General features: G+C 38.3%; 1 protein-coding gene across 1 annotated transcript; it reads right to left on the bottom strand.

Moving 5' to 3' along the window:
* Positions 1-11,271: 11,271 nt before the first annotated feature.
* prr18 (proline rich 18) lies at positions 11,272-12,393 on the bottom strand. Its single transcript, XM_056249450.1, has one exon. The coding sequence runs from the start codon at positions 12,195-12,197 to the stop codon at positions 11,436-11,438; it is 762 nt and encodes a 253-aa protein (XP_056105425.1). The 5' UTR covers positions 12,198-12,393; the 3' UTR covers positions 11,272-11,435.
* Positions 12,394-14,831: the final 2,438 nt, after the last annotated feature.

Below are 14,831 nucleotides of genomic sequence, written 5' to 3'. Positions count from 1 at the left end.
GCTGCATTTTGGACCAGTTGTAAGAAGGAAGAATTGTTTATACAGGAAGTTACAATACTCAATTCTAGAAGAAATAAAAGCATGGATCGCTGTTTCAAAGTGCTTAAAAGAAAGAAATTGCTTCGCTTTAGCCAGCGCTCTTAGTTGGTGAACACTTGATTTGACCACTAAATTGATTTTGCTTATCAAATTTAAGTGCACTATCAAATAAGACACCCACGTTTTTTTTACACACGATTATAAGGCCCTAAATGGTTTAGCTCCGATCTTCTATCGCCCTACAATCCATCACACTCTTTAAGGTCACAAAACACAACTGCAACCTTTGGTTGCAACCTAAGTCCACTATAACGGAGGGAGAGCATTTTCCCATTTGGCTCCTAAACTCTGGAATAGCGTTCCTGATATTGTTCGGGGCTCAGACTCAATATCCCAGTTTAAATTTAGATTAAAGAGACATCTCTTTAGCCAAGCATTCACATAATGTATCTCATAACCGTGTACTCCAGTTATATCAAATGCACATGACAATTTGCTTAATGTTATGAACAGCAGCTACGCTAGTTATTTTCCATTTGCTTTTCTGTTTTATCTCGGGATGCCCATTCTGAGGTAACTAGTGTACGTCAGCTCCAGTTTAGATCCAGCCACTTTCAAAGACTTCAGATGCCCAACACCTGTGAAAAGACTCCAACTGCAAAGACTTCAGATAACACACACTCTGAATCAACTTACACCAAATGCTAACATTTCTATATCATTTTCTAATCATTGTTCACAACCTGTATTCAGTACTCATTGTTTCTTCATGCCTTAAATTAATACGTTAGCTCACCGTGCGATTTGTATATGTACATTTCTGAAATGCATTATTTGGACACAGTCACCTCTGATAACAGATCACTCTAAATTGTAATGTAGACATATGCATTTTCTGTAAAGCTGCTTTGAAATCTGAACACATTTGAATTGAATTAAACAAAAAATTGATGTTTGTGTGATGTTAAGTTTTTGCAGCAGAACAGATAAAACCTGGGTTTTCTTAATCTAAAACACCTTAAAAATGGCTTAATGCTTTTAAAAATGGCAGCAACATCAATATGCTAAAATGCCAAATACTGTATTTTTTTATTTATTGTAAGAACTGGAATATTTTTTTCCATAAGTAATATAAGCATCTTGGTGTTTTAATATAGAATCAACATTCATGGGTGTGTCCTTTTACTTCATGCGTGGCTCATACAATGTAAATTTAGGTAATGGATGTGACAATGTTGATATGTTTGGTCTTGGAAGAATAGATCTGCTACACTGCTGCTGTTATTGCTGCTGATGTAGAGCGAGTACGAGACTTGCTACTGCCAATACACTCACATCCCACTGCTGCTATACAAAAAGGCATGAATTACCCATAGCAGATCTATACAGGTGGAGCTGGGGAAGGTGGAGGGTTTCTGAAAGCACACTGCACTGTTATAGCAAATGCTGACCAAGTGTTTGACGGTTGAGCACGCGAAATCATTGGCTACTGATACAGCAGGAACCAATCAGCTCTGCCCTATAGTGAATGATGTGATTGCAAGCAGACTGAGATAAGGACCTATCAGCCTGTGCCATCTAGAGTTTCACGAGTTCACACTTACATATAATTAGATAGAGTAAAGGATATGCGTATTTGGCGTGCTGTACGAGGGCAGGGCTTCGAGCTCAGAATTTGGCCCGAACCCAGAGTGCTCCCCCATCTCAGGTTTGGGATAGGACTAGTTAGTGAAGAGATGGTGTGGTGGAGGGATGCTGGAAAACTGTCATAGAAGAGTTGACTGGGTGAGTTCCTCCAATGACGATTAGATGAATTATCTGAACGTGCTTCTCCCGAACTTTAATAAAACATCATTTCAAGTCAAAACTTGGTATTTCACTTATACAGTCAAATACACAGAGAGCCAGTGAACTTTTTGTTAGTCTCTAGCTTCCCATAAATCCATTTTATAAGGCTGTAATTTGCCATCAGCTCAATATGCGACTGTCCAGGACAGATTATTCCCCGCTGCTGGCACTCACTTCTTATGTAATACTGGCCTCTTGTGATGCTGGGCACTTATTGTTGCACAACTCTTCCTGTGCATCACTGACTAAGGAATGTTCTGGAAATATTGGCTGGTACCACACTGGTAAAGGTTTGACATGTACTACATAGTTTGAATTGTTTCAAAGGTTTCAGAGAATATGCGACTGGTGTCCTGTGAATTTCAGAAACAGGTGGGGGTGGAAGTTTCAACATAATTTTTTACGATAATTAAAAACATTTCCCACCATTTCTTATAAAAGTACTGTATTAGAAACTTATGCTAACGAAAAGATCTCCCCAGTTATATATATTTGTTTAATGTAAGAGCAGCATCAAATGTCTACACTCATCAAGTATTAAATAAGGCAATAAGAATGACATTATGAAAGAAATACCTCTTTTAAGGAAGCTTAAAACACAAAGGGAAGAGCACACTGTCCTTTTCTTGTACAGGCAGTTCATGGCGTGTCCATCTCTGGAAAAGGCCAGGCGGGGTGGCAAACATTCCTTCATTTTACAAGCTTGACCCGTTTAGGAAGTGGGTGCTTTGTGGTCGTTCACAAAGAACATTAGAGGAAGGCGTTATTAATCAGTTTGTTGCCACAGCAATAAGAGGAGGGTGAAGGGGCACATAGTTATGTTGTCTGTTAAATAAGGACAATGTCAATGAAGGATGGCTGGAAATGGGGGTTTTCTCTGTGTATCATCTGTGTCAGCAATCATGAATCAAAGCTAGACAGTTTTACATTATAGGTGGGCAACATAAGGCATATTGTCATGCTTGAACAACTGTCACACTGATTCTCACAAGCCTTTAGTCCAGCATAAAGTCTTGGATATGGCGAAAGTAATAACTTGCGGTTTGATAAATGAGTCGGAATAAGTTGATTCAGTAAAGGGCCGATTAGAAGCAGGGGTGGTGCTAAGGGTGGGCCAACGGGGCTTAAGCCTTGAATGTTTTAGAAAAGCCCCAAATGTTGTTACTTGTCTTGGTCATAGAGCTGAAAAATAAATCAGAAAAATAATAGTAAATACGATCACAGCTGCTGCGATTACCTAATCGTGAAAAGTGCATATGCATTATATTTATATTTTCCCTCTTTGCCTCAAAGGTCACTACTTACGATGTGCTTTTGTGGTGGAGTTGCAACAATTTTTAAAAACTCTTTTAAATGCAAGTCTGTGCCTAAGGACACCTTTTCCAGTGTTGAAGTCCAGTTATTGAAGGTTGATTTAAATGGTCCTATGCTATGTGCTCTGATTTACCAGCCCATTCTCATCCCAAGGCGTCATCTAACTGACGCTTTTGACCATGCGTCAACATGCCGACGCACATGGTACCCCTTAAGCGCCTCCTAGTGGTCTAACCCTAACCCTACCTCAGACCTAAACCTACCCATAACGGAAGCGTCATCTAACTGACGCTAAACGGTGCCATGTGCGTCGGATTTAGACGCATGGTCAAAAGCTTCGGTCAGATGACGCCCGAGGATTAGCGTCTCATATTGACGTTTAAGGGGTACCATGTGCGTCGGCATGTTGACGCATGTTCAAAAGTGTCAGTTAGAGGACGCCTTGGGATGAGATTTAGTACAGACCCCCTAAATGCAATAAGAATTTTATTCAACAATTTTCTGATTTTCTCTCTGATCTGGTGACTCGAGGGGATTTTAACATTCATCTCTGCTGCCCTTCTAAAACGTTGGTCAAAGAATTTGTAACCATTAATCTTTGAACTTTGTACAATCTGTATGTGGTCGAACTCACAATTTGGGTCACACACTAGATTTGGTACTGTCTCGTGTTTTTTTTATTTCAAATCTGGAGGTTATTGATGCATGTGTGTCTGACCATTTTCCTATTTTGTTTGAATCGGAGTGCTTTCTCCCGTCTTAGTTGTCCTCAGCCTTCATGTATCTCTCGAGCTATTTATTCAAACACTGCAAATTTGTTTTCTGAACATTTTTCTTCACATTTTAATTTTCTGAATGAAACAGATACTGAATGCTTGACTGAGATATTTTATAAAGCATCCTCTATATCTATGGACGCTGTTGCTCCGCTTAAGTGTAAAAAGACGAAGGTTGCTGGTCAGCCGTGGTTAAATGATGTCACCCGCGCTTTCAGACAAGAGTGTCGAAAAGCGGAGCGAAAGTGGAAAAAAGATAGGCTACAGGTTTCTTTTGACATTTTAAAATCAAGTCTGTTCAACTATCAAACAGCAGTAAAGGCGGCAAAATCGAATTTCTTTTCTCAATTAACTTCTGATAACGCAAAGCGACCAAAAGTCCTGTTTGATACGGTTGACTCCATTCTAAACCCAACTACGAGTATTTTCTCTGAGGCCTCTTTTGAGCTTTGTGAAGATTTTTTAAAACATTTCACTTTTTAAAAAATTGATGATATTAGAAGCTCCATTGTTCCCTCTGAACCATGTCATTTACAACTGCCCTGTCCTATGAGTTGCCTGTCAAACTTTAAACCTGTCTCTCCAACTCAGCTAGCTGATATAATCTCTACTATGAAGTGTTCTGGTTCTACATTAGATATTATCCAGGCTCGTCTTTTTAAGGATGTTTTTTCTACCATTAGTCATATGGTAACTGCTATCATAAACAGCTCTTTAGCCAAAGGTGTCGTTCCAGTTAGTTTTAAACATGCAATTGTGCATCCTATGTTGAAAAAACCTCAACTTGATCCAGAAATGTGCAGTAATTATCGACCGATCTCTAAACTGCCTTTTATCTCTAAGCTTTTAGAGAAAGTCGTTTTTTCACAGCTCCAGTTTTATTTGAATTCTTTTAATATTTTGGACATGTTCCAATCTGGCTTTAGGTCATTACATAGCACTGAGTCAGCTTTGTTGAGGGTAACGAATGATTTCTTGCTTGCTTTAGATTCAGGCTCTTGTGTTGTGCTGGTTTTGTTAGACCTGAGCGCTGCATTTGATACCAATCGACCACAACATTCTTCTTGAACGGCTAGAATATATGGTAGGTGTCAAGGGCACTGTATTACAATGGTTTGCTTCCTACCTCGAAAAGAGGACTTTTTCTGTAAATTTAGGAAATTGTTCCTCGTCATCTGCGCCTGTTTTATTTGGTGTGCCCCAGGGATCTATTTTGGGACCTTTATTGTTTTCCCTTTATATGATCCCCTTGGCCCTCATTTTTCAGAAGTATAACATTTCATATCACTGCTATGCAGATGATTCTCAGCTTTACCTTCCAGTAAGGCTTGACAACACTACTTCAGTTGATGTGTTATTGGATTGTGTAGATTATATTAAGAGGTGGATGACAAATAATTTTCTGCAGTTAAATGAGGATAAAACAGAGGTTTTAATTCTGGGTTGTCCGGCAGATTCCACTCCTGCTCTGAAAGCCCAGTTAGGTCCTCTCTCAACAAAAGTATGCAAACAAATCAAAAACCTTGGAGTGATCTTTGACTCTTCACTATTTTTCGACAAACAAATTAGTGCTGTTATTAGAGGAAGCTTTTTCCATTTAAGATCAATTGCAAAGTTGAAGAATGTTCTTTCAAGCAAAGATTTAGAAGTTGCAATTCATGCATTTATAACATCACAATTAGACTATTGCAACTCTCTTTATTGTGGTCTTCCTCAATCTACACTATCGCGATTACAAATTGTTCAAAATGCGGCTGCAAGACTTTTGACTGGGTCTAAAAAGAGGGATCAAATTTCTCCTGTTTTGGCATCCCTTCGCTGGCTTCCCATTAAGTTTAGTTGATTTTAAGATCCTTATGTTTGTCTATAAGGCGTTGTCTGGCTGTGCACCAAGGTACATTTGTGATCTTATTGTGTGATACTGTCCTGCTAGGGCACTTAGATCGTCAAATCACTTGCTTTTAAATGTGTCACGATGTCACTACAAATTAAAAGGTGATCGGGCTTTTTCTGTCGCTGGGCCTAAGCTTTGGAATGCTCTTCCTTATCATGTGAGGTCTGCTCCTTCATTGGATATTTTTAAATCTACTCTGAAAACACATTTTTATTCTTTAGCATTTGGAAACGTGTCATTGTTTTTATAGCGTAGTTCTGCTATGCACTATGTACAGCACTTTGGATCAATTTGTATTGTGTTAAATGTGCTTTATAAATAAAGGTTGTTGTTGTTGCTTTTGCAACTTTGAGCATTGTAGCCAATTACAGACATGTCTGTTGAACTCAACAGCCAATCAGAGGCGTTTAAATGAGTCGCTGCGCTGAAGATGTTTAGAGCTCAATGAGTTCTACACATTCCGATCATAGTCTGTCATTAGTCAATAAACTGTAGGTGCAAATAATTCACTGCTATATGATATTTTTAATGCTGCTCTGTTACACCCCATCACGCTCTGCTCTGTTTGATGTTTCAATGACTAAAATGTCAATGTCAAAATTACTCTGATAGCCAATCAGATAAAAGAAGACGGGGCTTACCCTTAACAGAAGATGCATGTGAATTTCAACACAACGCTTTTAACCAACAGTGAAAGAGTGCGAGGTACAATATAAGTAGTTAAACATTTAAAGGTAGGGTAGGCAATTTTCGGAGAGGTTAGCAATAGCAAGAAGCGCTAGAACCGCCCCTGATTAAGAAAGCCATTCATTCTGGAATCTGACTATAGCCTAGTCGTTGCACTATAAACATGTACATGTTTTGGTGAATGTCTACAAGGTGCAGTAACATCAGCGTGAAAAAATGGTCCAGTGTCAACAGAGTAGAGATGTAAGTAGACCTCACACAGAATTCCCTTTCAAACCAAGCAGCTTTCAGTTGACCTGCGTGGCGAATTCGCATGACCAATTTGAACATGAGCGAAATCTGCGTGGAGAACTTTTCTGCCGAAATCGCCACCTCGTAAAATAGTTAGGCTTTATTTTATTCTGCGAAAACGGTTTGGTTTTACGGTGCACTTGTATTGCGGTGTCAGTCGTCCAGCAAACATATTTTAAGTCAGTGTTCTATCGGCATCATGGAAGCTTGCTTCCGCCATGAAATACAACTTTAAAAGGTAATTGCGACTATTTATCTCACAACTGTATTGTCTGTATTTTTTTCTGGCAGTTGCAAGTTTAGATATCTCGCAATTCGGACTAGATATAACTTCAAGAAATAAATTCAGAATTGTGATTTATAAAATTAAGAATTGTAAAATATAGCCTACAGTAAACATGCAATTAATAAAGGTTGTGAGTTCTCACAATTGCCAGTTCTCACAGTTTTTAACTCTTTTCCCCACTAGAATTGTGATATAAACTCGCAACTGAGTTATAAAGTCTGAATTGTGAAATATAAGCTCACAATCTTTTGTATTGTGAGTATTGTGAGATAAAAAGTTGCAAAAACAAACATCCAGAGCATCATCATGAAAAATGCACGCTGGAAAATCTGTAGGCCTGAAGTGAACTTAGTCCAGTAATTGGGTGAGAAGAATTCAGTAATTGCTCCAACAGATTCATAATTATTTTTGATTCACTAAGGTTCATAAGATTCACTCATCCAGAAACAGATTAGGCTACACCACACGCTGGATGTTCTTGATTCACTACAAACCAGCTCATATTAGTTGCTCAGGAATCAGATTACACTTGCTGGAATGTTTTTGCTGTATACTCAGAATATTTTAGTATGATGATCCATGCACATTCAATCTGCTAATAGAACCAATGCAAATCATTTCTTTCTGTTGTTTAAAATGTATCTATGTTCTCATCCCTATAGGTAGGGCTATAAAAGAACCCTGAAGTATGGTACAAAGAATCTAACAGAATGGGGTAATGAATGTGCAAAGGTTCGTGGAAAGAAAAGGGCTTTTGACTATTGAAAAGGACTTGTGAAGTTGACCTGGGGACTGTGTTGATAGTTGTAACCAGGGTGATCAAATACAGCAGTTGGTCATTTGTACTTTCCCTGTTCTACTATTTTCCGTGGATGGGGATGAAGGCACACAGGAATGGGATTATAAGCTTCAGAGTTGATGCTGATTGACACTTTGAACACATGGAGTGACTGAAATGCAGAAATGTGTGGCTTGATTGTGTGTCTAAGAAACAATACTCGTTCTTAAGAAAACAAAACCGTTTGACTTTGTTTATATTTTGTTAATAAAATAACTGCATTTGGATCCAGCTCTCCCTCGTTTTTTTAAATTCACCAATCATTACAAATGCCAGCATGCTCACGTTGTTGTCTGAATCAATAGCATCTTAATTTTAGTAATAGATTTTAATAATTAATTTACCCATTTAAGTTAATTTCTTCTTCAATGTATCTTCTGTTCTGTAATTGTCACAGACAAGTAGTGTCCACAGAAGTCTGAACACCATATTCCACAACGTTTTGATACAAGTGGTAACTCTTTAGTTTGGGGACCAATTCTCACTACTTGCATATTAGCATATTGGCTGTTCATTATTACTTATAAAGCACATATTAATGCCTTATTCTGTATGACCATATTCTACATCCCTTATTCTTACCCCATACATAAACTTAACCACTACAACAATACCTTACTATTTATTAGTAAGCAGTAAATTAGGAGTTTATTGAGGCAGAAGTCATAGTTGATAGTGAATATGTGTTCCCCAAACTAAAGTGTGACCAAGACTTTTTGTTTTGGACATTGGTAGCATTCCAAGTATTTACACAACATCGAGTATTTTTAAAAAGTGTGTGTGTATCCAACGCTATCTCACGACCAAGTCGTACGAATTCGTACGAGTGATTAAAAGGTGGCTAATTCGTACTAATTCATAAAACCTCACTTGCACGTGTTCGTACGATTTGCCTAAACCCACGTGATGGGTAGGTTTAGGGGCGGGGTCAGGGGTAGGTCATTCGTATGAATTCATACGAATTTGGTAACTCGTAAAATATGTACGAATTAGCAGGTCGTATGAATTAGTACGAATTAGCCACCTCGTAAAATTCGTACGAATTGCCATAAACTGGGCTATATATGCCAAAGAAAATATGCTATTTAGTATTTCCAACTGTTGGTCTCTAAAGTAAATATTGATAAATATTTAATTCATTTTCTGTCCACTCATAACAACGTAATAGTATATGGAAAAGGATGGAACTTTTGCTTTGTCTGGTTCATTTGTGTTTTTATGCATGCTATTGGGTACTATTTAACACATACCTTTTCTGGACACCGTGCTGACTGGTAAGAGTCCAGGATAGGAGGAAGAGAGCTGACATGATGAACATCTTCAGTTTTCATGGTCATAATCAGACCAGTGAGCTATTAAGATGTAAATAGGTCTATGTTAACACACAACATGGACAAAATACTTAAGTATCAGAGAAATTAAAAATTTGATGTGCTGTAAGTTTTCTGTAAAATATACACTTAAATGAGTAGAAATTAATTTGTAAAAAAACCCCCAAAATATTCAAATTTGGCTCTCAGTTGATATGAAGTCAAGATGCATTATAATTATAAAATGAATATTAGAATAATTTTGCATGGTCAACTACCTAAATTCATTATTTTGATGCCAACAAGGAATCAGATTACTTGCATTTCTGAATTACAGCAGCAGTGGGATTCCCATAATTTAGTTACTATCACATAGAAAACATTAACTTTAAATCTAGAAATAATTAAAAAAAACTTACCAGTTTAGCAATAAAAATCTGCGCTCTAAAGCCTTTGATTTTAGCCCTACTAACAATCAAAAGTTTTCTAAGTGACTTAAATATAGTTTGAAGAATCACCCCACAAACATAACAGCTTTTCTAACAAACAAAGTCTGTAAAGGTTATATATTTAATATAACCTAGCAATTTTCTGAATGACTAAGTATTTTTCTCTGCAGCATCAAACTCGTCTCCACAGTAAGAGCTGAAAGCGAAGTGTGGAGATTTTCAGGTCTGATCTGTGTTTAAGGGGTCGTTGCCATAGTGCAAGCTTACACAACCTCAGTCCCATTGATACCTTAAAGCCCATTCATTTCACTTTGTTCATTGTAGCCCTGTTGTCCTCAAGTTTTACCCAATTATTAAAGTAATATTTGTAAGAAAACCCCTTGTAAGGTCTGTAGCGAAAGACCTTTCACACTAACGAAATTCTAGCTATCAATATAATTAATAATTATATAGGCCTATATAATCAACTTTCCCAAAAGCAGCAGTGCTTTCCACACCTTATATATATATATATATATATATATATATACACATACATACATACATACATACATACACTGTTCACATTTGATCATTCAAATAGGCTAATAAAAAAAACATGTCTTTTTGATTTTATTATCAGAACCCTTAAAAATGACTTGGAACAACACAGCATATAAACACCACATTGCAAAATAAATACTGTACACGGCTGGTTCGTCGATCAAACAGTCCTTCCGTTCATATTACACACATACTTTTTTAACAAGTGTCGGATATTAAGTGTCTATTCTAAGTCTATCAGACAGTGTCATCTTCGACAGCTATTGTTTTCTGGCACAAAGGAAGGGCCGTGGCCTCTGGATGCATTTCACGGGTCGTCAATCGCTTCAAAACTTCCACAGTTTGAAACAAACATCTGTCGTTCAGCCCATCAAAGTGAAAACAATAGCAATGTGCAAAAAACACTACTGTTTCCCAGTCATTGTGTAAAGGTAACCTGCAAAAAATTCTCTGAGTGATCAGCAATAGCCTACATCTCAATGCAGAAAACATTCAGACATTCCCGTCAGTCCATTAAAAAAGCTGAGTTTGTGTATAGGACGCGTTCTTGCGTTCATTGTTGCGTTATGTGCACTGCGTCATATGGACGTTTTTGCGCAAACACGTTTAAATGGAGTGTCAAGTAAAAAAAATAAATAAATCAACTTTTAAAAAGGCTTAGCCTATGCATTCTGTTCCATTCCAATAATTTAGTAGAGCGTTTATGAACCCGACTACGTGTCCTGCGTGAATGGTAACTTTCACATATGACGCATTCGTGCATTACATCTCCTCTATTTTCATTTTTGGTCTATGTAAACAATGCGACGCATTTTTTTTTTTTCGTGCCAAGTTTTAAGTTGCCCAGGCCCAGTCACGTTAAAAATATTCCATTGTTGCGCGCCCTATTTGTGCGCCTTCCTTCGTTCCGTTTGTGTTGTTTTACACGTCAAAGGGTCACGAGACTTGCGTTTTAAGGCGGCGTGTCCAATTAATAATAGTTCAACGTATATATCATTGCGCTCTGTCCCGCTGTTTTTCAACGCAAGAACGCGTCCTGTGTGAATGACCCTCAGACAACATTATTTCTAAAAGCAAATTAGGTGACTTTTGAGTTTGACACATAACTCGTGGACTGAAGTCTTCACAGTGGACCTTTCTTTTGTGGAATTTTGAGGTCATCAACTTTTAAGATGAGGCAAAGATGACAGTTTATCAACTTTCCCAAAAGCAGCAGCGCTTTCCACACCTTTGAGCCACTCTTTACATTTCCTCATGACAGTCTCGTCCACGTCTCCATCCTCCTCCTCATACTCAACATCATCGTATTTGTACTGATCATTGAGGAGAGAGATCTTCACAATGGTGCTTATGTCATTGGAAGCGTCCAGTTTGGCAACAGGTCCGGAGCTCTTATTATTAGAGCTGCCCTGAGCTCTCTTGGATGGGAAAACGCGCCGGTGTCTCAAGTCCGCGGAAGCGCAGCACTTCTGTTGCTTGGCCATCATTTGCTTTTCCAGATTGCGCTTTTGGATGACTAGGATGGCTTCAGGGGTCAGGCTGAGGGAGAAGTGGATCTCTTGCTCGCCGCCTTCTTTTGCTATAGAGGTCCTGGAGGCGTATTTATGGCTGGACTCTCCAGAACTGGACCGTGGGACGCTTTCGCATGAGGTAGCCAAGGGTTTGGGGACGCTCAACCATGAATGTTTGCTGTCCGTCTCGGGATCTGGAGGGACTCTGCTCGGCTTACTTCGTCCAAGCTTTAAATTGGCCGACGGCCACGATGTGGATATTTTATCTTTCTCCGATTCCTTGTCGTCTCCTGTCCTTTGACTGTACGTGGGTTGAGGAGGTGCGACATTGTCCCTGCTCTTCTTTCTCCTGAACAGCTCCTTTCTTGGCGATGATATCCGTGAGTGCAGGTTTATCGGCGGAAAAGGCATTTTGAATGCTATCGATGCGCAAAATAATGAAGAAATCTGTGCGTGAATGATGGGAGAAATACGTCCATTCGCCTCGGTCCACCGGATCTTTGGATATTAGACGCAGTAGTCCACTGCACTCCACATCTCGCTTAGACTAACAAGGGGCGGGGCATCCGCGGGATTTATAATGTCAGGCGGAATAAGGGGCGTGGTCACAACAGAAAGGTTAAAACAACAAAGCCATGCGACAGTGCCTGTATGAATGTATCTTATAAAGAAGGTTTATTGCATTATACAATACAAAACAATACAGCCAAGTTCACACAAGTGTCCTAGCTTTGAAAACACATTCATCACATTAATGAACATGTCACCTTAAAGGGATAGTTCACCCAAAAAATGAAAAATTTGTTATCATTTGCTCACCCTTAAGTTGTTCCAAATCTGCTTTCTTCCTTCTGTTGAGCACAAAAGAAGATATATTACAGAATGCTGGCAACAAACAGTTGACAGTGGCCTTTGACCTCCATAGTAGAAAAAAACAAAAAAACACTATGGAAGTCAATGATCAACTGTTTGATTGTCATTTTTTCAAAGTGAATTATCCCTTTAAGACACCCGTAGTCTAATTTTTAACAGTATTTGTTTAATTAAAACCCAACAAACTTCTTTTTAACAAGATTTTAGTGTAAAAAACACTCACTTGCTAACCAATTTTACAACTTTGATGCAATGACAACGTAATGTAACAACTGATAAAATAATCAATATAACCTTGATTTTTGCTTCTTTTTTAAAGAAAATTATCAAAAAAAAAATTTTTTTGGTAGTCAGCAACAAATGCTGCCGATTGAATTGAATCTTGAATATGTCTTAAAAGTGTCCAAATGGTTTCTTTTTAATAGAACAACAGATTTGAAACAGTAATGTGTTGGAATGCAGCTAGCAGAGCTCTACAGATCCAGCCAACGGTACTTTTTTTTTTTTTTTTTTTTACTGATTGTCAATATTTTCTCCTTGGTGACCTTGGCGTAGCACAGAGGATGTTAAAGACAAGCAGCCTCCATCGGTATTGATCCGTCGCCCTCCTTTCCAGCAATTGGTAATTTCACAGTGACATCTGTTCTGTCACCCAGCCACTGCGAAGTGTTTCAGCCACAGTGAAATGAGGAACAAAATCAATAGGCTTATACTTACTGTCAAGAAGCACAAAGACAGATGTTTATTTTCACAAACAACGTCCATAGATTGCTGACAGAATGAAATCATAGAGCTTACAGTGAAGAAAAAAAACCTTTTATGCTAATAACTTTAAAATGATCCAAAGTGAAAACCGAGGGCGGATTCTTTGCCTGTAATTAAACACTGTTATGCGACTGATGCTTCAAAGCAGTCAAACCAAAAATTAATCATTCTTTTTTTTTTTTACTAGAAGGTGCAGGACACTATCGTTCATTTATGTAAGTGAGGATAGACAAAATAAAGTAAACTGTGACATATTATACCTAAAAATTCTTCATACAGTGGACTACCAGTAAAATGTATAAATATTTGGGACCAAAAATTAACCAGACACTTTGACCTGACCATATTTTAAGTGTTTTTTTTCTTTAATTGCTAATGCGACCCTTTTACACCACAGACTGAACAAAATGAAGCATTGCTTGGTAATTGGTTGACCTAAATTGGTATTGTCTAATTGTGTACTTAAATTTAACAGCTATTCAACCTAATTCATTTGTGAGAGTCTAAGAATGGCCAAAACAGTGACATATCAACTCATTTGATAACTCTTGAGTTCTTGTCATATTATTACCATTTTCTAAACTATAGCGAATAAACTGTGATAATGTGAGAAATGTTCAAGGTGTCTGAATACATTTTGGTTTGACAGTAGCTTTGTCTGAAGAGTATCTGTGACATAGAACGAAAAACGACCTTAATTTATTCCATTTCCAGTTGAGTTTACAACCTGATGTGCTGAATGTTCCGAGAGCTGATTTCATATATGCACTGGGAAAGATTTACATCAGACGTCCGTACACTATCAGATGAACAGCCGACATATTCTCACTGAATATGAAAGTGTTCTGGCTGAATGTGTTTTGGAGTGTAAAGCATCTTTCTCAGCCATAAGCTGGAGGGTCCACCAACAGCTGTACCCGGTATCTCACCACAGTAATGAACCGATCAGCACGTGATCAGCATTGTGCATAGAAGAGTGCTGTGGAGGAGGGATGCTCAAGAAAACAGAGGCTCCCACAGTTGTCATGGAAACCGCATCCGTCTCCTTGCTTGTGCGGTCTAAAAACAGACCAGCCACTCTAGGTTATTAGGTCATGTTAAGAACATGTGATGCCTGGAGGTAATGAACAAACCTGTATCTGAGCATGCAAGAGACAATCATAAGGGTTTATTGCACAAAAAGCTATTGTTTTGTAGATTAAGCACACAAAAAGAAAGCGAGGCATCTCCTGGAATCCCATCAGCTCATCTCCTGAGATCCAGTGTGGGGAGACAGCTGTCTCTGTTGCCCTGGGCACAGACAACCATCATTATTCTGAACACATCAGTCAGAAGATTATAACATATGACACATTAACTCCCTGTTCAGCAGGCGAAACGATTCCAAAACATCCAACGAACAAAGCA

Source organism: Rhinichthys klamathensis, unplaced genomic scaffold, assembly GCF_029890125.1.
Source record: "Rhinichthys klamathensis goyatoka isolate OS25496 unplaced genomic scaffold, OSU_Roscu_1.1 h1tg000003l_1, whole genome shotgun sequence".
NCBI classification, from domain to species: domain Eukaryota; kingdom Metazoa; phylum Chordata; class Actinopteri; order Cypriniformes; family Leuciscidae; genus Rhinichthys; species Rhinichthys klamathensis.
This window is presented reverse-complemented; position numbering and strand designations above follow the sequence as displayed.